Source organism: Macaca fascicularis, chromosome 15 (genome assembly GCF_037993035.2).
Source record: "Macaca fascicularis isolate 582-1 chromosome 15, T2T-MFA8v1.1".
In the NCBI taxonomy this organism is placed as follows: Eukaryota; Metazoa; Chordata; class Mammalia; order Primates; family Cercopithecidae; genus Macaca; species Macaca fascicularis.
This window is the reverse complement of record NC_088389.1, coordinates 103,848,191-103,870,163: the sequence shown is the minus strand read 5'-3', so window position 1 is coordinate 103,870,163 and position 21,973 is coordinate 103,848,191. Positions and strand designations below refer to the sequence as shown.

The window sequence follows — 21,973 nt, the reverse complement described above, 5'->3', positions numbered from 1 at the left end:
TGTTTTTGATGACAGTGCAAAAGCAGATTAACAAAGGATACCCTTTTCAACCAACAACAAATGGTACAGGTGCAATTGGACATTTATAACGACGCCAACCAAAAAAGAACCAGACCTAAGTCTCTCCCTTTATACAAAAATCAACTCAAAATGGATCACAAATTTACATGTAAAATGTAAAACCATAAAATTTTTAGCAAAAACATGAATTATTAAAGCCAAGGGTTAAAGAACTTGTAGACATGACATCAAAAGTACAACTATAAAAGGAAAAGAAATAATAAATTGGATCTCATTAAAATTGAAAATTTTTACACTGTAAAAGAACCTGCTAAGAGGATGAAAAGAAAAGCTATAGACTACCACAGAATATTTGCAAACCATATATCTGATGGACTAATATCCAGAATGTATAAAGAATTTTCAAAATTCGACAATAAATTTTAAAAAAAGCGCTGGGCACAGTGGCTCATGCTTGTAATCCCAGCACTTTGGGAGGCCAGGGCGGGTGGATCTCCTGAGGTCAGGAGTTAAAGCCAGCCTGACCAACATGGCAAAACTCCATCTCTACTAAAAATACGAAAAACTGGGTGCGGTGGTGGATGCCTGTAATCCCAGCTACTCGGGAGGCTGAGGCAGGAGAATCACTTGAACCTGGGAGATGGAGGTTGCAGTGAGCCGAGATCACACCAGTGCACTCCAGCCTGGGCAACAAAGCGAGGCTCTGTCTCAAATAAATCAATAAATAGCAATGCTAAAAATACAAAATAGTGACAACTTCAAATGCTGACAAGGATATGGAGAAACTGAACCAATGTTAGATTTATGGTGGTAAAGTGGAATAGTATTACCACTCAGGAAAACAATTTGGCAGTTTCTTAGAAAAAATAAATGTAAACTTACCATGAAACAAACATGAGAACTTTTTACAAATATTGCCATTTCATCTTTATACTAGTTAATGAAATATAGAATATACCAAATTGTTATAATGCTAGTGCAATAAATTTATTATACAGGGACACCATCTCAATAGTCTGTACACAGATGATAAAATGTAGTGTCCCTAGTCAAAATCTGTAACTATTTTATTCAATTCAGAATGTGAACTCTATTTCATTCAATAATTATAACCTAGGATTCAGGCTCCTATCACTTGATGTCAAATTAAACCACTGAATTACACATAAAAAAATCAAACTACAAGAGTCAGTGACACACCAATTGTCTTGTAATGTCATTTTATTTTCAGCTACATAGACATCTTTTTCATGTATTGTTACTAGAACAACTTGTATAGGGTTTTATGGTTTGGGGTAAACATTTTTAAAAAAGGAACTTGTCTCTATTATACAGAGTTACAATATAAAAATGATTTATAGACTATATTTTTCAGCATATAGGTAGCTACACTGTAATCCTGTTGAAGAAACTTTCCTATTTAAGCTTATAGGATGAAAATATATAATTAAAGTCTTCTGATCATAGCTTGAGACCATCAAGGGAATGTTTAGTTTCCTCCACAAAGAGCCACCAGGATTTTTTCATAATCTCCCTTGGTTTCATCCTGTTGATTCAAAAGTAAAGTATGTTACTCGAAACCATAATTACTCTAATTTTTTTAATTATACAAGAATTATTTTTAGACTTAGCTGTAGATGAGATTATACATTACCATTCATTTAATTAAACAATATGTACAACAGATAACTGACATTTTTTTATCATTTCATTAAAAAGCAATAGCCTTCAAGACTGAGATTACAAACTTCTCTGAATTAATTATGTTTTATATTAGTGCCATTATTTTCTATGAATGAAATATCATACAGAATTAAATAAGTATAACACAATATAATCTCATATCCTATGTGAGGAAATACCTGATTCACTCACCAGAAGAAGAGAAACGTATAGTGCCTGTAATTTTCTCACGTTTTCTGGGTAGATTTTAGTTGTCCAATATGAATAATTAATTAAATTTAAATAGTTATCTACCTTTCAATAAGTCCAAAACCCTTGACTGCTCTGTCATGTTTTTTTTAACATTCTTATGAGATAACTTGAACATAAGTTTTAAACATTTTACATGTGATAAAATTAAGATAAATATTTTGAATAAGAAGTTTCTAATCCTCTGACCAATATTAATAGCAAAATAAACCATAATGTCTATCTACTTTAGGGGGAACACTAGAATATTTTGCTTTCTGAATTTATGCATGGGAAACTAAATGTTTCCATGACTTTGGTTGAAAAATGTACCTAGTATTTCAGTAGAGAACTCACTAGTAGATTTTACCAGTGAAAGTTCAATTTACTCATGAAGTATACACCATACTATATTAAATTAATCTTACATATTAAATTTATAGATACAATAAGTCAATTCTTCTCTTTGAAGAGCTTGCAAAAAGAACTTTCATTTGTGGGGATGGCATTAGAGGAATCACAACATACCAGGATGGCTTGGCAAAGGGAGATACCATACATCTTCTGATAGAATGCTTTGATATCATTCATGTCAATTTCAGAACGTGAAACCATAATCCTGATCAATGCCTTATGGCGAGTTCCAGCACCCTGGCCAAAACAAATGATGGTGTCTCTTATATTCAGAAAATACTCTCATTAAAGAACATCAGTTTTAAAGTTAAGGCTTCTTACTCTTCCATACAATTTCTATAGAGAAACTAGCTATACACACACACACACACACACACACACACACCCCTTACACAAATGGTAATGAAATGAAAATAAACAATCCTCTACATTAGCGGTAGGTATAGAGAGCTGTCAACTTCCTAACTCGTCTCTCACCATCCAGTCTCTACACTATTCAATAATTACAAATAAAGGGAACTTCTAAACTGGAAATCTAATAGTCTAGTCTATCTATCTAAAATACTATCAGTGATCTTCTGTTGCTCTTAGGATAGAAACTAATCAGGGCTTACGATATCCTGCCTAATTCTTTTCAACACTTACAATATCCTGCCTAATTCTACCATCTCTTCCACTGTGCACCTTCACTCTATACTTACTGTCTTGAAAAGGTTCTGTTAAAGCCTGTGTGTGGGTTACTTCCTCCTCTTGGATCACCCTTGCTTTATCCCCCATCTCTTCCACTCTTGCCCTCACCTGGCTCATTTCTATTCAAACTTTAGGTCTTAGTTTAGCTGACAGCAATGCTACATGAATTTCCAGAGTCTGGAGTATATGTCCCACTTTGCTCTTCCATGGCACCAGGTGTTCATCATTACCCAATGAAATATCACACTAGAGTATCACAGAAAGGGGCAGCAACTATGCTAACCACCACAGAGCAGTACCTAGCACGTCTATCATTTCATAGATGCTCCTTCATATTATTCAAACAGTTAGATCTTTCTCTCTTTCTCTTTCTCTGAAAACCTCTTTATTTTGGAGCTGCAAAGAAAAAACGAAGATAACTTCATACTCTTCATTTATGGGCTCAAACTATCAGTACAGAAATGGCACCTTGTATAATGCCATGCGTGTCAGAGAGTAAAGTAAAAGTGACATAGCTGATCTCAAATACATCTTTCTACATCCTTAATCATAGAATGACATTTCAAAAGAGTCAACTATTAATCTGTGGCATGAAAGACAGAGTAATAAAAACGACAATTCAGACTCATAAAGTGGGAGATTATAAAACTCACAACCATAGAGGAAGTAGGCCACTAAAATTATGCATTAAAAAAGAAAGTATATCACCTTTCCAGTGGCCACACAGGTTTTAAGCAAATCACAAGTGAGCTATAAATCACTTACCAGGCTCACTTTACAATCTCACCTGTAAACAAAAGGGACTGAATCTAACAGAAGTCTATTCTAAGAAGGTAGTGTATTACCTCTTCCATTGAATAGAACAATGATTCTCTCTAATGGGAAGATATTAAATGTGTGATTTTCAAACAATATGAGGTTTTCTGTTCTTTCTACAAATAATTCTTCCTCTAAGCAGGGCATATAAGTAGAATGGTACGTACTTTCATGGCCTGATGAAGTTTCTCTGCAAAGAAAGCTGGTTTGCTTGTGGCACACTTCACTGTAAGAGGAGAAAATTTTAGTTGATGTATTTACCATGAAAAAAAATGAAATATGCATATGAAAGAAACAGGAAATGTAGAATTTTGCCAACAGGATTCTATCCCTCATCACCATTCTTCACCTGTCATCTCCCAGTATAGGGCAGTTAACTTATGAGAAGATATTTGTGACACTCTAGATGGTGGTTTTGAATATTCTCTCCCCTGATGACCAATTTTTTATTACCTTAAATACATTTCAACAGCAATTTCAGTAGTTAGTGCTATTCTGCATATATTCTCCTTGGAAATGGAGAAACTACTAAGTGTTCGAAGCTGTATAAGTACTTTATGTTACTATAAGAACATTTTAAAAGAACATTCTGTGAACAACAGACACTGCAGACTATGAGAGAGGGCAGGGAGAGAGGGTGCATGGGTCAAAAAACTACTTATTGGGTACTATGCTCACTACCTGAGTGCAGTACACGCATGGAACAAACCTGCACATGCACCTCTGCATCTAAAATAAGAGTTGCACAAACAAATAAGTAAAAATAAATGAATAAATAAATAAAACACTCTGGGATAGGATGGGCTTAAATATAAAGCAGAACCCAAATAATATTAGCACATGTCAATTCATAGTGTTCTTCATCTTGTTGGGATCTATGGACCAACAACATTGGCATCAATGGGGAGCTTGTCAGAAAAGCAGAATCTAAGCTCCGCCCCAGACCTGGGGAATCAGAATCTGCATTTTAACAAGCTTTCCAGGGGATTCAAGTGCGTAGTCACGTGTGAGAAACACTGTTTGAGAACATAGGTTCCCCAACCCTAATGGCTTTCTGAATAACCTGGGAAATCTTTAAAAAGTACTGATTTTTAGAAGCCAACTCAGACCCACTGAACCAGACTTTCCTGGGCGTGCCCAAGATTGTACAATTAACAAGCAGTAGACCAGGACTTGAAGTTACATTTATCTGTTTCCAGATCCCGTGCTCTCAATGACCATTCTGAATTGCCTCTGTGGTGTGTGCCCAGCCTGGTACATTGCTTGATATAAGTAGGTGCTCAGTAAGTATAGTCTATCTCTCCATATTTTCGAAAAGGGGAATAATATCTGTTGTTATTAAGGTTATAGTACTTTGCCAATCTTTTATGTTGCTTCAGTTGAAACGATGCACTACTTCTGGTTGTTTTTTTCCTTTATTGGTTTTGTTGCTGTTGTTGTTGTTAAGTATAGGATAGCATTGAAAATACAATTTCTAGTTAGAAAACTCTTTCAGTTGCAGGACTACATACCGATAGCTGTGAGGCATTTCTCAATGTCACCTTTCAACTCCAGGTCCAGAACTTTGTTCATGTCATGCTTACTGTACTTGGTGTATTTCTGAAACACTGAATATTAAATTTAAACTAAGATACATACAAAACATCCTTTTCTTTAGAAAACTTTAGCAAAGTCAAGGCCACTGACTCAAAGAATTTTTTAGAATAACAACTTTGGCTACACCTTTTAAAGCAATATACACAATTAATCATAACATGAATACTTAATCCTCTCCTAGGAATGTAACTCACATGGCCATTTTGGTATTCCTGTATATTTTGGGGAAGTGTTTGCAAGCGTTGACAGTTATTAGAAATGGCATGTGATTGACAACCATAACACTTCCTACAGCAGTTCTAAGAACCACAGCAAATGGATCTTCCCTTATATAAAGACCTGTGCACTAAGTTTCTCTTACATTTAACAGTAGAAATCAGTGTACCATTATAAGATGATGAACTTTGGTAATCATCATGACTTTTCCATTGCCTTGGCTTCCAAGAGGCTAAGAGCTAAATCTTGCACTCAAAGGCCAGGCCTTTTTCTGAGTTTTGTCTTGTTGTTTTTCCAAAGCACCTACATATTTCTTTCTTCATTTAGCTCTAAGGGTTTGTTTTGTTTTGTTTTGTTTTACTTCATACTAATTTCATTTGTTCTGTTATGCATGTCTTTTCCCACATATATTCCAAATCTTTCAGGGGAGTAAAAGCAGTGAAAATAACAAAATGATGTTCCACATGCCCAAGTCACAAAATGTATTAAATATTATAAAGTAGTGGCTTTACAAAATTGGACAAATGGACAAATAACGAGTCAGGAAAGCTATATCTGTTTGATACAGGAGAGATATTGATAAAGGGTTCTGTTTTTACTTTCTCTTATTTGTTCTCAAAGAAGAAAATTGCATCTTCCATAAACAGATTCCAGAAAAAAAAATTTATTGTTACCTCTGCGAAGATGTGGATAGCTTCGGGTGGTAAGGATGGTATTGAACACGTTTACATCTGTCCCCTTTCTCCTTTCTCCCGCTTCATACAAGGCCTGTCAAGAAACATAAAAGTAAACACTTCACTATCTGCTGAAATAATATCTGCACAATAATGTTAGACCTTGTCAAAGATTATCTAGGCAGTCGCTTTGTGCCCAATACAATCAGAGTAGTCAACAATAAGATTGCAAGTTCTTTAAAGATAGGGACCTTATTTTGTTTGTCAAAATCTCCCACAGTTTCTCTCAAGGTGCCTTGTAAACACTAGAGACTGAATATATGTTTGCAGAATAAATGTTTGCTGAACTAAATTGCTTCAAGATTATGCTCTATAGCAAGACAACTCCACGGGGATCTCTAAAAAGATTTTTTACTCTGTTGTTCAAAGTAATTATCAGCAAATGTTACTTATAAATCAATAATTCAACCATAACCTGGACCTTGCATTTTGATGTTAGAATTTCTGGATTCAAATTCTGACTCTGCAATTTCAAAGCCGTATAATCTTAGACAAATATTTCAACCTTACTAAATTACAGATTTTTTTTCTATTATATATGAAAAATATGATCCCTGCCCTATTTGTCACAAGCAGTCTCTATTAACTTTGAAATGTTAACTACCATCATTCTCTTGGGTCACACTAATCCATGTAGCCTCCATAAATATATATTAAGAACCCTGATAGTCTTAAAATGGAAAGCAAACTCAGAAATGTCAAAAGCAAATAAGAATTTTTTATTATGGGCAATTATTCAAATGCTAACTCTTGTTCTTTAATATGCTTGAACAATTTCTATTGAAATGATAAAACCTCCAATGTATGTAAAAAGTTATTTTGCACTTTTCAAGCAAATTGATCTGATATGTATGCATTTATTGAACAAAAAGTTCATGAGTGCCAATTATGTACATGATAATGTACTGGTATAGCAGAAGTGGATGGAGGTACACAAAGAAATCTCTATCCTTAGTGAAGCATTATAATGAATTCTCTAGAGAATACTGTTCCATGAGAAGGCACAATGCAAACATTAGTTGTCTGTTTTAAATGGAAATTCCAGACTTTAAAATGGTATGATTTTTCTTACATTGCCAGTGGTTTTGCATATAAATAACCAGCAATGTCACTGAAACTATATAAAACAATATGTTAGAAAGTATATATTATTATAATTTATCCTATACTCTTATCATTGCAGTAATATTTTAACAATATAAATCAACATCTATAAACCATTCCAAAGTTCTCTGTTAAAAATAATGTTAAGTATGCTTACTCTTTCCATTCACATAATAAAAAAATTACACTTCCCTTTCTTATACCTAGTTCAATGAAAGGTCAGAGTTTTTTTTAACAAACAGTTCTTGTGAATGACAAATCAAATTTGTATTGTCCTTCTTTAGTTCTCTCTGGTTTTATGAATAATGAGAGATATTGAAAACTTACAAAGACTACATTTTTTCTCTTTTGGGCTACAGAAAGTCATGCCTCATTCAGGAAATGTACGTTAAGAAGCCATTGGTCTCTCAGGAGATCTTAGATTTGCTTTCACAGGGCATCATGTGGTAGCCCCACCTAAGGTAGGAAGAAGGACTGCAGCAGTATTTTGTAAGCACTTCCTTACCCTGGCATCTGAATCAGCCAAGTCTTCATTCACACCAAAGTCCTCAGATCGGTCACCCTGAAAGAAATCCCATTCTATTGTAAGTTCTTCTCTAGCATGTAATTGCATGATTTACTTAATTCTCTTAACCTCAGATAAATAATATTTTTTGAGAAAAAGATATTCTGTTACTCATTTCTAAATGGAGTTCAGATCCAAGATTTTACTTGCGATGATTTTAGATGTTCTTCCCCTCCAAACCTCATGTTGAAATTTGATCCCCAGTGTTAAAGGTGGGGCCTAGAGGGAGGTAGTTGGGTCCTGGGGCTGATCTCTCACAAAGAGATTAATGCCATCTCTGGGAATAAGTTCTTGCTCATGAGAACCACAAGAGCTGGTTGTTAAACAGGCTGGTACCTCCCCATTCTCTCTCTTGCTTCCTTTCTTGCCATGTGGTCTCTGCACACACCAGCTCCCTTTCCTCTTCTGTGAGGAGTGGAAGCAGCCTGAGGCTCTCACCAGACACAGATGCCCAATCTTGAACTTGTTAGCCATCAGAATCCTGAGCCAAATAAACCTTTTTATCTTTAAAAATTACCTAGCCTCAGATATTCCTTTATAGGAACACAAAATGGACTAAGAAATTAGTCTTTATAAAACAAGAGGCATTTCCTAAAGTATCTGAGTTGTACCTTAGCAAGAGAAAGCAAAGCGTTCCGAAAATCTCCAGATGTGTCTGAGGTTATGTCTTTGGCCAGATCTCTCTTCAGTTCTGAGAAAAGAGAAAAATAGATTTTATAGTAAACCAGTGATGAATAATAAGAAGAATGTCTGACATCTCTAAGTTGGTTGAAAATTCACAGTGCCATAGTGTTCAATGACTTATAGAACACGTTTCAAAATATTATCATTTTTAAATAAGAAGAGAAAAATTAAAGCAGATAAATTTTTGGATCATTGAATTTATTTCATATGAAGCAATGGGAGCAATTTAGATAATACTGTGATTGAAAATTCACAGTCATAAAGCTTTTGTTAAGAATAAATTGTATAGGTATACATTAGTAATTAATTCTGAAATACAACATGGCAGAATTTAAGCAATAGAATGAATAAAATAATTGTTTAAAAGAACAAAATGAGGTACTTGCTTGAATACAAATTATTTAGTTTAAAAACTATAAATGTCTTATAAGTAACGCAGTTTGATGATTTATGTGTGTGTAAACACTTCTGCTTAACTACGTAAAATTATATTGTAATAGGAAAAATAAATTGAATTTGTAATTGACTAGTGCTATGGTTTTGATATTGTTTGTTTGGCCCTGCCAAGGCTCATGTTGCACTTTATTCTCCATTGTTGAAGGTGGGGCCTGTTGGGAGATGTTTGGATAATGGGGGCAGATCCCTCATGAATGGCTCGGTGTGAGTGATTTCTCATTTATAGTTTCTTTAAGAACTGGCTGTTTAAAAGAGCCTGGCACCTCCTTTTCTCTCTCTCCCTCTCTGCACATAATCTGCTTCTGTCTGCTTTCTCCCATGAGTAGAAGTAGTATGAGGCCCTCATCAGAAGCAGACGCTGTCCCATACTTTTTTACAGTATTTCCTTTCTTTATACATTACTTGGTCTCAGATATTCCTTTATAGCAACAAACAGACTAAAACAACTTGAAACTGAGCAATTTAATAAGCTATCACTGGCCTGTATCATGGCATAATAAAAAAAAACCACTTATTTTTATAAACTCTGTTTTATTAAACAGAAAATTATTATTATTATTATCACTGATACATGGATCTAACATAAACATTGGTAATTAAATAAGAATTGCAGAAAATGAGGTTTAAAAGCTTCTTTATTTTTATTATTTTATTAAATTCCTCTGAAAACGACATGCAAAAGCTATTGTATTCTCCATGCTTGGTATGAGAAGCAAGCAGAAAGATCTTCCATGTGCCACATATTGGGTTGGGAAAGCAAAAAAGCCAGCAGCTCAGGGAAATAAGAGAAGGAAAATGGTAACAGATTTGCAATTACCCTCTTTTTAGTGTTGAGCACATCATTTAAATGAGATGCTTCACTGAAGAGACAAAATAAGCTAAGACTAGTCTTTTATTCTGTGAATTTAACTGGAGATAAAGAGTGAGTTGCTTATGTTCATAACGATAAAGTTAAGGTTTCCAACAGAGAATTATAAGCACCTAATTCTTTACTTTTTCAAGGACAAATGAAGAGCATTTTGTTAGAAGATTTTTTTTTTGTTATTATGTATTCTTTTCAAAATAAATGACATTGGGACATTTTTATAAAACACATTCCAGAATAATAGAAAAATGTTTTTCAGAAATTTTTAAAAATTCGGTGCTCTCAATTGAGGTTTCCATTATAATTGTATGTGGCCATTTATCCTAGAGGAAAATTTTATATTAAAATGCAAGCTTGTTGGGGATTGGGACACCATCTCCGTTGTCAACAACCTAGCAACACAAGCGTTGCCTGGTAACAGCATTTAATAGACATGTGCCAAACAATAAAGAAACATTTTGATATGTAGAGATTCCAAAGCTGCCATAATTAACATACACATTCAATTTTAAGAAAGTATATCAGATTTCCTTTTCAACTAAGGCACTTGGACTGTTGGACATTACAACTTACCCTCTCTGTAGACCCTGTTAATGTCTCTGATTTCTTTGTTAGTTCTTGATGCCAAAATCTCAATCAGAGTGTCTTCATCAGTTCCAAGGCCCTAAATTTGAAGAGAAGAAAAGGAGAAATGTAGAAAAAAATCTTCATTCAAGAGGATCAACTAGTTTTTGGTGTTCCAAAATTTGTTTGACTCTGTCATTTAGTAAATTTCACCCACACTATTTAATAATTACAATAAGCTCTATTACATTGCCCTAAAACAAAACAAGTTTATCATCAATATTTTGGGTAAAAATAAAAATGCAAATATATGACTCATACAGGGACATGACGTGAAAGGTGTTAGTGCCAACATTTACGTTTTCATGTATATATTAATTCATTGAGTTATTAATTTATTTATCCTTCAACCTCCCACTGATTGATGGCCACTGTACTAGATTTTGAAAAGAACATAAGCATAAGTGACTTGCCCAATACATCCTCTTGAGGAAAGGAGTTTGCTTAAATTGGGTGATTTACCTTCATGGCAGCCCGAAGTTCATCAGCATCAAATTGCGCTGGAGTTTTTAGCAGAGCTAAAACAACCTCCTCAAGGTGACCCATCAGGGCTTTCTTCAGTGTTTCATCCAGGGGCTACCAAAAAAAAAAAAAAGATTAGAATCAGGGCTTCAAATAAGTAACGTGCTAGGTTAAAAAATGTGGTATTACCTGACTTTAAGTCATCATACAACTCATCCCTAAACCCAACCATCTTTTAGAGCTTCTTTCCTTCACATACAACGTGTACCAAATATTTTGAAACATTATCTTATTCTTTTAGATCTAGAGGGATTAGAATAAAATTTACTGAATTCATCGATAACTTCTTAAAGGATAGGTTAGTAGTCTTTTATACAGGGGAGAAATCACAAAGCGGACTGTGTGCTAACAGAAAACAGAAGTAAAATTACTTTTAAAATAATATATTCATGTTTCCAATCTTTGAGGTTTGTTCTTCTCAAATAAGCAGTATAATCAGATATTGAAATTATATAATTTTCTAATTTTGTTGCTTTAAAAAACTCATATTTGGTATAAAAGACATAAGGTTTATTTTTAAAGTAGAATTATATATAAACTTTAGGCATTAAACAGCTCAGTTTAAATATTAGTACATTTCAATCAGACCATATTCTTTATTGACAGCAGCAATCTTGGTGTTTATGTTCAAATTAAAAATTTGACCCCAAAGCACCACATCTGCAAAGAATATACACCAAGATGACTAATGTATAAAATAGGAAATTTGATAAAATGGATTCAATTGCAACAAAGTGGATAAACACTGCAATCCCAATCACAGATATAATGAGAAAACAGTGGTTAGAAACTTAAAGAACTAGGTAACTGTGCTTCCGAATCCATGGTTAAGTATAAATATGCTGAAATTGAATATCTAACTTTACCACTCTAACTCACCTTTCCTGTTTCCTGGAGATATGCTGCTTTGATCTGTTGACGCTGTGCATTGTTTCGCTTAGTTAGAATGTCAATGATGGTTGCTTCATCCACACCTGGAAATAAAGGGCCGACAGCCTTTAACATCAATTTTCTTCATCATCAGTTGACATAAAAGAATTCATTATCGAGATGTTCCAAATGAACTTCTTAACAAATTAAGAGGTATAAATTATTTATCAGCATAGAAAATCAATGTTATACTATATATCAGGGAAGCAATTGGGAGAATGACATTTCATTCATTTGAGTGAGAAAGGAAGAGACAATCAACTTTTCCTGGCCCTCAGTGTTGCAGTGTTTGATCCTAGTTCCAACTCTATATGTGAACAGAGGTTTTAATTTCAGCATGGAGTTTCTGCTAGAAATGAGCTAGTAATATCTGCTGTAACAGTAGAGATTCCACAGATTTGAACACAATTTCCTCAGTGTTAAGTAAATAATTATATCTTCATTTGGCAAAGAAATTTTTTATCTTCAAAATGAAACAGATTCTTCCCATTGCACATGTCTGTTTTTTGACAGTCATTCAAATAGCCATTCTGAAACGTCCAGGAGGGAACTGTTTTCAGGAAACACATTACCTTTAACCATTATGGCCTTGTGCAAGGCAGCGACATCCGAGGATGGATTGAAGGTAGGATAGGGGCTCACTGCTGATCCAGGACCACCTTTGGATGATTTCACAGTTTGCTAAGAATGAGAGAGAAATAAATTAATGGCCATTTACTTATATTCGTTTTTATTTCAATATTGCAATCATCATTTTATTATCACTCTACTTACAACATATTCCTGCTCTTCATTTTCAATAAACCAGGCCTGCTTGAGGAATTCTGATACCATTGCCATTTTTGAAAAAGTGTCTGGAAAGAAAACAGGTAGATGCTTTTACAAAACAAATGCACCATACACAACCTCTCCTTCCTCACCTCTTACATACATAAGAGGCAGCATTAGAGAGTAGCCTTGCTCTTACTTTCCAGGATTAACTACATTTAGGAGCATAACAAAATGTAAGACGTAACTTTATTTTTTTTTAAAGGAAGCTTTTATCCTTAAAATGAAGCCATACCCTCCTCTCTGAAACTGAACTCTTTCTTGGCATATTCAATTCTAAACTTCAGGGATCAGACAACTACTACAAGTAAGCACACAGGCTGAAGAGAGGACTTTGTGGTTCCCTACATTGTTCTAAATTTATAGACCATCCACCATATGCCAAGCACTGAGAGTACAAAAACATTGAAAAATCATCTTATGTACCCTCAGGACTTAAAACTAGTGTGTGTTCTCCACAGGAAAACATAAAGGCTAAAGAAACTTCTTAGAGTAGGCCCTGGCTGACCCAAGCCTCTCTTGAAATGAGTCAAAATTAACCTGGCAGAAAAGTTAAAGAGCACAAACAAGAAGCTTGTCATATTTGGGAAGCTGAAGAAAGTTTGCTGGCGCGAGAAATGTTGGCAGAAACTGAAACAAGAAGTTTAAATGTGTCCACAAAAAGGGTTTCTTTTTGTGTTTTTTAAAGCAGCATGGTTTCATTTATGTTTCAGAAAGACCATTCATCCTGTATCATGGAGAATGGCTAAGAGATAGACAAGATGGAGGATTAGAACACTATTTAGTAGACCATTAGACCATCTATGTAGAATTAATGAGAACCTGTCCAAAAGTAATGGCTAGATGAAAAGCTTAATTATTGCTTTTGTTTTTGTTTTTGTTTTTGAGATAGAGTCTTGCTCCGTCGCCCAGGCTGGAGTACAGTGATAGGACTGCAACCTCCATCTCCTGGGGTCAAGTGATTCTCTTGCCTCAGCCTCCTGAGTAGCTGGGATTACAGGCACTGGCCACCACACCCAGCTAATTTTTGTATTTTTAGTAGAGACAGGTTTTCACTATGTTGGCCAGGCTGGTCTTGAACTACTGACCTCAGGTGATCCGCCCACCTTGGCCTCCCAAAGTACTGGATTTACAGGTGTGAGCCACCGCTCCCAGACAATGATTACATTTATAAGGTAAAATAATCTGTGACAACCTGTACAAGTGAATTCAGATTTAAAATTTTATCTATAAAAAGATATCCAGGTGATATTTCTCCCTGAATAATTTAGTTTCCTTTTCTATTTCTTGGTATAAAATTATTCAGCATTGAAATAATTGCTGTCTTCACATTTCATCCTATTTGAGCTGTCTAAATAGTAGTCCTATGTATTTTTCCACCCAAGACAAAAAACCCAGAAAAGGATTACTTTATACAGGATTTTTGGTTCTAAAGGGAAGCCTAGAGGTGAAATTTGTAACATGCATGTTCTTTTGGCAAACTCTATCTTAAAGGAAATTTCTTGAATTGCTATCATGACTTGGCAATATTTTTATTTAATGAGACATATATTTTTAAGATCTTAGATATATTAAAAATTAATGTATTCTCTGTTTTGGCCACACACACATAAAAAGCCATCACGATCCTTTTAGTCTGGGGACGTTTTTCAGAGGCCTTGCTCAAGGTCTACACTGATCTGTCTATCCACACCATTCTGTTTCACCCCTCTAGAGACTACTCTCATGAATACTTGCGAGAGAGGTTGAGAGGATAATCTTGGCAGTTTTAAATTCTTGATATGAAGATAAGTGACTCATGAGGCATAAAACCCATAAACTAATTCCACAACAGCATGTTCAGACAAACCCTTTCAATTTACACCTGCTAAAAAATAACCGGAGTTCCAAGTAATAACACTGAATGCATGAAGAAAATAATATCCAAAGTAGAAACCATCTCCACTTAATTCTCATGGGATTGCTCTTATTACTATTCTGTCATCTGTGAGAAGAACCAATACCTTTTCCACTCATTTAAAGTTGCCTCTTTCCTAAATTTAATCGATAAATTTAAAATTGTTTCCTGAGGTGAAGTAACAACGTGCAATTTTGCACAAGGTTTTAGTTCCCATTACAATCTAGTCTGTGCAATTGCGGTTGCCACATGGAGTTTCATATTCCAACTTCTTAATTGACACACCCAATACTTTAAAAGCAATTCTAGCAGCTTCAGGCACTCTAAATTTCCATTTTCATCATCTCATCCAAGCCTTCGATAAAGAAGAATCATCAAAATAAGTGTTATAATTCATCATTTGGTAAAGTACTACTCCATCACTTATAAAAACATGTTCATTAATTCCATTCTTTTCAAATAGCAAATAAAAACTTCAAAAGAAAGCAAAACAAAGACTAAAGATATAGTCCAGTCTAAAATTAAAGGTGTCTCTGATAACTTCAAAATAAACTTTACAAAAACTTTACCATAGTAGTTTTTTTTTTTTTTTTTTTTACTTCTAAAAAATACTTGAATAATGTCCATTTAAAAAAAAAAAAAAAAAAAGCTAGACAGAGCCTAGGAAAAGGTATACTAATTACACAATACAAGATAACAAAAATAAGTAGTTTAAGTCACTTATTTGACAGAGAGAGCATCCCTAGAGGAGATAGCTTTGTGATTTATATCTTTTAAGTTCCTACATTCCAGCCTGAAGTATTTGGATAGACTAAAAGCATAATCTAGGAAAGAAAAGCAGCCAATAGAGAATTTTCTTCAAGAAATCAATTAGAGAAAAACGGAATCTGAATTCAGCCAAATTCACCACTAGCTCTTAGCAAAGATTAAAGACAGGAGCATCAAGGCAGGATATAGAAATTGCTCTAAAGGAAACAGATTTTATCACATACAGCTGGTTAAGGGCCCAAAGCCAACTGCACATATTAACTGAGCTTCCTAATAATTATAATACATCTAACAAATACCAAATACATTTTATATATATATTGGCCAAATTCTATCCATAAGCCATTCTGACTCTCAGTACCTATACTCTGCATGAAAATCTACCTGTGCCAATGAGTTCACAAAAGGTTTTCTTTTTTCTGTCTTTTTGTTTGCAGTGTATAAAGCTTGCAATAGATCTTAAAGAGCCTGTTCTATCAACTTACAGATTTTAACTAACTCAATACAGATTTCAACTAACCAACAATAAGCTCTAAAACTAAGTTTATTTAAGTACTTAGCATGAGCTCAATGAAAGTGAAATTAGCCATTTATACATAGGCTAATCTATAAGGAAATTAACAATATTTCACATTTCTTCTAATTAATGGTCTTTTTGTGAATATGCATTGCCTACCAATGTCAACTTATCTATTATTTGAATGTATAACTTTCTAAAGAGTAGCATTTTTTGCATATTTATGTGTCCTAAAAGAGAACCCCCTTCATTTTTCCATCTCTCAGCCTCCTGAAAGGCTACCTCTAGTATTTGTGACAGAGGAAGCTGAGGTTTGTGGTTGATTATATCTTCCTGGTTACAATCTAGAACTATCAGAGTTTTGCAATGATAGTAACAGCAACAACTAACCCTTGCTTGGAATAACAGCCTTTCATCATTATCCTCAGTTTCTATCTGGGAAAACTGAGTATTATTTTCAGGCAGTCTTCCTGCTAGTACTGGTAAGACTGGTGACATAAATCCATCCCTTTTGATTCCAGAGTGTTGTATATTTTGGCTGGGCATGGTCGCTCACACCTGTAATCCCAGCAATTTAGGAGGCCAAGGTGGGCAGATTACTTGGCGAAACTCCGTCTCTACTGAAAGTACAAAAATTAGCCAGGCATGGTGGTGAGTGCCTGTAGTCCCATCTACTCAGAAGGTTAAGGCAGGAGAATCACTTGAACCTAGGAAGAGGTGGAGTCTTCAGTGAGCCGAGATCATGCCAGTGTACTCCATCCTGGGCTACATAGCAAGACTCGAAAGAAGGAAAGAAGGAAGGAAGGAAGGAAGGAAGGAAGAAAGGAAGGAAGGAAGGAAGGAAGGAAGGAAGGAAGGAAGGAAGGAAGGAAGGAAGGAAGGAAGGAAGGAAGGAAAGAAGGAAGGAAGGAAGGAAGGAAGGAAGGAAAGAAAGAAAGAAAGAAAGAAAGAAAGAAAGAAAGAAAGAAAGAAAGAAAGAAAGAAAGAAAGAAAGAAAGAGGGAAGGGAAGGGAAGGGAAGAAGGAAGGAAGGAAGGAAGGAAGGAAGGAAGGAAGGAAGGAAGGAAGGAAGGAGAGAGGAGGGGAGGAGGGAAGGAGGGAAGGAAGGAAGGAGGGAAGGATGTTATTCTTTTAAATTAGTGACCAAAAAGAAAACGACATGATCAGTGTTCTTTTTAATAACTCACACCTGAGAATCAAATTCATTAACAGTCAACTTGTGCAGACCATGGCAAGTTTCACCCAGCCTTAGGGAGTTTATTTTTAAATGCATGCCTTGTGCATAGTTTTTCCTCGAATATATATTTCACAAGTCCTTCCCACACCTTTCCTGATGAGAGAAGGCAATTAAGACTACACAATGGCATGATTTACAAAAAGCAATTTATGAAAGGTAGCCTCACTAATGTTTTGCTTCCGAGCTTTTCGATAGGGTGTTCTTCTTGCCTGGAATACTTGTTCCTTCTCCACATTCAGTTCTCTTTGCCTAACTAATAGCTACTCCTAAGTGAGGCGTCAGCATTGACCTCATCATGTTCTTCAGAAACCCTTCATTCGTTCCTCAGTCTTGGATTAGGTGACCTTCCATGCTCTCCCATAGCATCCTGACTTCACCCCTACACCAGCCCCACCATTCTGTATTATCACTTTCCATTGGTTTATTTATATTCCCCAGGAGCAGGCCATGAGGCCCGTGCTAACATAATAATATTCATTATGTATGTACTTCCAATACCTAGCAAAATGCCTGGAATTCTGGATGTTAATAAGTATTATTGAATGAGTATCATGTATCATTGCTAATATTTTTAAAAACATATCTACACTAATTTAACAAACATTTTCTCCCCACAACTATAGGATATAAAATACAAATTGAAGTGTACTAGTTCTTGATTATCTGGCATCTGACCTCAAGAAAAACATTTAGCTTCTCCAGAGGGTCTTCGTTTATAAAATAAAAATGTTGAAGTAATTAGTATCTAAGATCCATTTACAGCTCTGAAGTGCCAATCTTAAATTTTACTTCAAGTGGATGAAGATGAAGAAAACTAGCATAATGAAGGAGGGTATTGTGTAAATTGGATCTGTTCTGAGCTTCCTGATGAAATTCTCTCCAACTTTAAAGGAAAAGGAAATAGTTGACTTCAAAAAACTGTTTATAGTTTATCATTGAAAATATTCCACTGGTTTAGCTCTTATTTTAAATGTCATAAATTAATAGGCCTAGAGAGAGCTAATGTCATCTTCAGAAATCAACCTTTGCAGACATTTTGGTTGAAAAAGTATTTAATAAGCCTGAAACTCTGGTTGGTTCCTTAATAATATTATTCTTAAGTATTTTGTCAACATCTGTTAAATGCTGACTATGTGCCAGATGTGGTTGAGCCTGGAGCTAGGGTGGTAATGTCACTTTTGGGGAAGAGGCCATTTCAGAATTATGAAACCAACATTTTACCACATTTGAGTCATTTGCAAAGTGCACTCTCTCACAGCTACCAAAATACTCCTGTGGAAAGGGGGTAACATTGCTTTTTCAAAGTTTATACAATCTTTTAGACATAATCGAGGCAGGAAAAATCTCATCCTTGTTAATTAACTAGCAGTGAACATAAGAAATCAGAACATTTAATAAACATTTAAAATGAAAAAACAGAAAAATCTTTGAAGGAATATGTTTAAGAAAAAATACCCAGATATATGGTCATGATTTGTAATCTCACTTTTACAAATATATCCAACACCAGTAAATACTCTTCTTTAGTTTTGCTTTGCGCTTTTCTAAGGAGTTTTATGGCCATTAGCTCATGCAACACTCAAGTGGAATAGCTGTTAGAGGGCCTTACTAACATTCCCTTAGGCTAATGTATCTGACATTACCCAGTAAGTATTTCCCTTCTTAGGTTTTCCAGCCAGCATTTGAAAAGCCTGTATATGACACAGAGCCTCCAAGAAAAGGAATGTGACCACACCCTCTTTAAATGAAACAAGTAATAAGCGGACCTTCTTATTTTAAATAGCACGAGCAAACATAACATATATTTTTAATTTAAATAGCACGAGCAAACATAACATATATTTAAAAATGTTTATTACAAAGGGCATGATTATCACTTTGAGGTCTGATCTATCTTGTTTTCCTTACAAAAGAGGAAAATAAATTATGAAAGTCCTACTATTTTGAAACAGTTCCCTGCAGCTCACTCTTATCACTTTTGTTCTTGCCCCCAAAAAGCAGCCCCCATCATGATTTCTCAGTAAAACACACACAGCTCTTGGGAAGAAATATTTCAAGGGGAAGAAAAGGAAAAACACATTCTTTAAAGGCTACCAAAGGAAAAGCACATTCTTTCCTTCTTTCTCATGGTAACTTACCAAGAGTACAATGAGCCAGTATTAAGCAAACTTATCATATTTTTACTTGTATTTGTTAACTAAGAAGAACAAAAACATTGTAATTTGTGATTCCTAAAATATAAATATCCAATGTAATTCTACAGAAAGATTTATGAATGACTTATCATGTTAAATGCAACTAACCATAAATCCTGTAGAAGCAGTAACATTTAACATAGTGATGAGAAAAGTTTTCAAAACAACCAAAACTAACTAAAAGGAAAACCAAGACTTACCTTTATCTCTACCTTCTTGCAAAGAACTAAGGGGAAAATCTTCTCTGAAGATTTCACACTAGCGGTGGAGACTTGGGCTCCTGATTTTATAGGATTTGAAAGGAAGCCACACCTAGCAACCAGAAGTTAGTAATTGGCTGCCTTCTGTTTGAAGTACGTGGCTCAGCTATGTCCAAAAACAAAGTGAAACAAGTCTTGCAAAACTACTCACTAAACCAACTCAACTGGCATTACAAAGGAAAATAAATGGAAGGACTGATTTTTTCCCCCCTCTGTATTTTGCACTTTTATTTCCAGATGGTATATTTATTTTGCACTTTTATTTTCAGAGTATACATCTGCCCCAATCCTAATACCACTGATTGGCACACTTTTGTAGTTAAATAGGTTGTAGACTAAAAAAAGTATGTTACCTTCAAAACTAAACAAACAAAATTTTACATGTGAATTCCACCTCCACTTATTATTCTGTGACTTTAGGGACATATTTAATTTTCCTGAACCTGTTTTTACTTTTGTTTTGTTGTCTTTTTTCCCTCCCGTTTAGTGGAGAATGGGTTCTTGTTATATTGCCCAGGCAGGTCTCAAACTCCTGGGCTCAAGCTATCCTCCTGCCTCTGCCTCCCTAAGAGTTGGAATTACAGGTGTGAGCCACCATGCCTAGCTGTTTTTACTTTTGTATATAGGGGCATTATCTAAGTTGTCTATCCAGTAGAATTCTTGTGACAATGGAGAAATAACATAATATTTGTAAATTTTAACATTACACAGTGCCGAATGACTTTCTATTTATATTTTTTTTGCCTTCAAAAACAAAAGACTTTTGTTCCTAGATATAGCTTGTTGTTATAAGAAATATAGAAGTAATAAAGTTCCAGATTGGCTAAAAATTTTGAACAAAGGTAATGCCAAAAATTTGATCATTATGACATTCAATGAAAGCATTGACATTAAAAGGCCTATCTACATTAATTCTTTTAAATAGAGTCAGTTACATAGAACTGTATATATAAATTGTAATATAGATCAGTTATGCATAAATTTTGATACGCATAGATCTTTGACATGGAAACTAGTTGAACAACAAAACAAGGAACTAGACCTATGAAATGAAAAGATTATTGGATCAGCAACTATTACAGAACACATTCCATAAGAAATTTCCCACCTGATGGAAGGAAAATTGGTTCTGGTAACTTCCATAGTGGCTCATTTTCATTCTTCGTGAAACCCAACAAAATATTATATGATGTTTCCATTAAAGTGCACAAGTGTAAACTCTCACAGCATTATGGCTCAATTTATGCTACATTTGGTGGTTTGTTCTTTTCCTCTTTTTCTCATAGATATCTCAGGTAAAATACATCAAGTTCAGGAAGTTAATGAAAATACTTTGTAAAGATCAACAGTATTTTATAATACAGTCTAAGTTCTCAAGGCCAATATCAATGAAGTCAACATATCCTGAAGTAGGAGGATCATCTAATCTAAATATTTCAGAAAATGTCAATATATGTTTTTACTATCATATGTGTAAGTTGAAAAATAATTAGTTATCTGCTAACAAGTTAACTGATATTGCACATTGATCTTTACAAATGTAGACTAACTTTCTAATACCATATTTATGTCATCAGGTGAGAAGGAATAAGATAATTATACAAAATCTGGTTTTCTTTTTGTCTTTAATTTGCATTTGTATTCCTAACTCTGGTAATGGAACTATTGGAACATTCCTGTACAGTGACGCTCTTGTGAAATGAAGAAAAAAGTTCACTTACATTTTATAAAATATAACAACCTAGAACACATATATAGTCTCATTTTGTTTTGTTGCTGCTATTACCAGTGCCATAAACTGAATGGAATTATTTTATGTATTTAGATTTGTAATACATAGACAAACCTAAAATATCAACAATAAACATGGTAATTGTAGCAGAATTAAGAAAAAAACTGAAAAGAATGTTTTTCCAAAATTAACTTCCAGCTGTAACACTAAAGGCAAGTGAAACTCCTAAACATAAAACAAAAAGAAAGCCACTAATCATCTAGGTATATTGCTGTGAATAATCTGTCAGAATCTTTTTCTTCACACAATAATAATGTCGAGTAGATTTATGGAAATAAAAGAACAAGTAAAATACGTTATCATTAACAGTTAGGGGATAATCATGGGTTAAA

At 34.5% G+C, this 21,973-nt stretch overlaps 1 protein-coding gene across 1 annotated transcript; it reads right to left on the bottom strand.

The window, feature by feature from the left end:
* Positions 1-1,224: 1,224 nt before the first annotated feature.
* On the bottom strand, positions 1,225-19,849 carry ANXA1 (annexin A1). Its single transcript, XM_005581938.4, has 13 exons — positions 19,790-19,849; positions 12,923-13,002; positions 12,721-12,829; positions 12,098-12,192; positions 11,159-11,272; positions 10,646-10,736; positions 8,679-8,758; positions 8,008-8,064; positions 6,339-6,432; positions 5,364-5,459; positions 4,020-4,078; positions 2,461-2,583; positions 1,225-1,567 (listed from the first exon to the last, which is right to left on the bottom strand). The coding sequence occupies exons 2-13, from the start codon at positions 12,986-12,988 to the stop codon at positions 1,511-1,513; spliced, it is 1,041 nt and encodes a 346-aa protein (XP_005581995.1). The 5' UTR covers positions 12,989-13,002; positions 19,790-19,849; the 3' UTR covers positions 1,225-1,510.
* Positions 19,850-21,973: the final 2,124 nt, after the last annotated feature.

Coding starts and splice junctions, on each gene's coding strand:
- ANXA1 (XM_005581938.4), bottom strand. CDS start 12,988: ATGGCAATGGTATCAGAATTCCTCAAGCAGGCCTGGTTTATTGAAAAT. Junction 8,759..10,645: donor TAACAGGGTCTACAGAGAGG/GTAAGTTGTAAT, acceptor CTCTTTTCTCAG/AACTGAAGAGAGATCTGGCC. Junction 6,433..8,007: donor TGGCTGATTCAGATGCCAGG/GTAAGGAAGTGC, acceptor GTTTCTTGACAG/GCCTTGTATGAAGCGGGAGA.